At 67.8% G+C, this 1,256-nt stretch overlaps 1 protein-coding gene across 1 annotated transcript; it reads right to left on the reverse strand.

Moving 5' to 3' along the window:
* Positions 1-11: 11 nt before the first annotated feature.
* Positions 12-949, reverse strand: SFN (stratifin). The gene has a single exon (XM_085304971.1). It carries the CDS (start codon positions 820-822, stop codon positions 82-84), a length of 741 nt encoding a protein of 246 aa, XP_085161097.1. The 5' UTR covers positions 823-949; the 3' UTR covers positions 12-81.
* Between the last annotated feature and the right edge of the window lie 307 nt (positions 950-1,256).

Here is a 1,256-nt window from a genome sequence, read left to right on the forward strand (position 1 = left end):
AAATCCTAGAAGACCCAAGAAGAGAGTTGGCGGTGAGGAGGGAGGAGGTGGGAGCCGGGGCCGCAGCTCCGCGGGGGCAGTTCAGTTCTTGGGCTCTTCACCAGCCTCGCCGCCGTCTTCACCCGCGCACTCGGCTGTCCATAACGTGAGGTTGTCCCTGAGCAGCTGCATGATGAGGGTGCTGTCCTTGTAGGAGTCTTCGCTGAGCGTGTGCAGGTCCCCCATGGCCTCGTCGAAGGTGGTCTTGGCCAGCGAGATGGCCTGCTCGGGGGCGTTGGCGATCTCGTAGTGGAAGACGGAGAAGTTGAGCGCCAGCCCCAGGCGGATGGGGTTCGTGGGCTGCATCTCCTTTTTGCTGATGTCCATGGCCTCCTGGTAGGCTTTCTGGGCGTTCTCTATCGTCTCCTTGCGGTCGTCGCCGGTGGCCACCTCGGCCAGGTATCGGAAGTAGTCGCCCTTCATCTTCAGGTAGAAGACCTTGCTCTCCGCGTCGCTGGCCTTCTTGATGAGATACTTGTCCAGCAGGCCCAGGACGACGTTGCAGACGCCCTTCAGCTCCCCTTCCACCTTCTCCCGGTACTCGTTCACCAGCTGCGCCTTGTCGTCGCCCTCCTCGGTCTTGTGCTCGATGCTGGAGATGACCCTCCAGGCGGAGCGCTGGCACCCCACCACGTTCTTGTAGGCCACGGAGAGCAGGTTGCGCTCCTCGTTGGACAGCTCGTCCCCGTGCTCCACCACGGCCTTCATGAAGTCCGCCATGTCCTCGTAGCGCTCAGCCTGCTCGGCCAGCTTGGCCTTCTGCACCTGGTGGGTTCTTGCCATGGCCGGCGCCGGGGCCGAGGGGGGCGGACGGGCGAGCGGCGGCGCAGCGGGGGCACGCGGAGCGGCGAGGAGCGGGCCGGGGAGCCGTCGGAGCGTCTGCCGAGCGCCGCCGCCGGGATTCGCTTTTGGCCGGGCGTCGGAGCCTGGAGCAAGAGCGGGAGGAGCCGCGAGGCCGCCGCGCGCAGCCGCCGCCTGCCCCGCCGCCGCCTTAAAAGGCAAAGTGCCCTGATTCATCGCGAAAACGGGGCGCCGGCGGAGGGGGGGGCGGCCCCCACCCCGCGCCCTGCCCTCGCCCCGGGGCGCCCGGCTCCCGTCCTGCCCCCCCCCAACACCCGCCCTGCCACCCCCGGGGCAAAAAATAGGGGGTGGAAACGGTGCAAACGGGACCGGGCGGAAATGGGGCACGGGGAGGGGGGTAAAATGCCTGGAGGGGG

The sequence above is a fragment of the Rhea americana genome, unplaced genomic scaffold (genome assembly GCF_003343005.1).
Source record: "Rhea americana isolate MKP2758 unplaced genomic scaffold, rheAme1 scaffold_215, whole genome shotgun sequence".
Lineage (NCBI taxonomy): Eukaryota > Metazoa > Chordata > Aves > Rheiformes > Rheidae > Rhea > Rhea americana.

Coding starts and splice junctions, on each gene's coding strand:
- SFN (XM_085304971.1), bottom strand. CDS start 822: ATGGCAAGAACCCACCAGGTGCAGAAGGCCAAGCTGGCCGAGCAGGCT.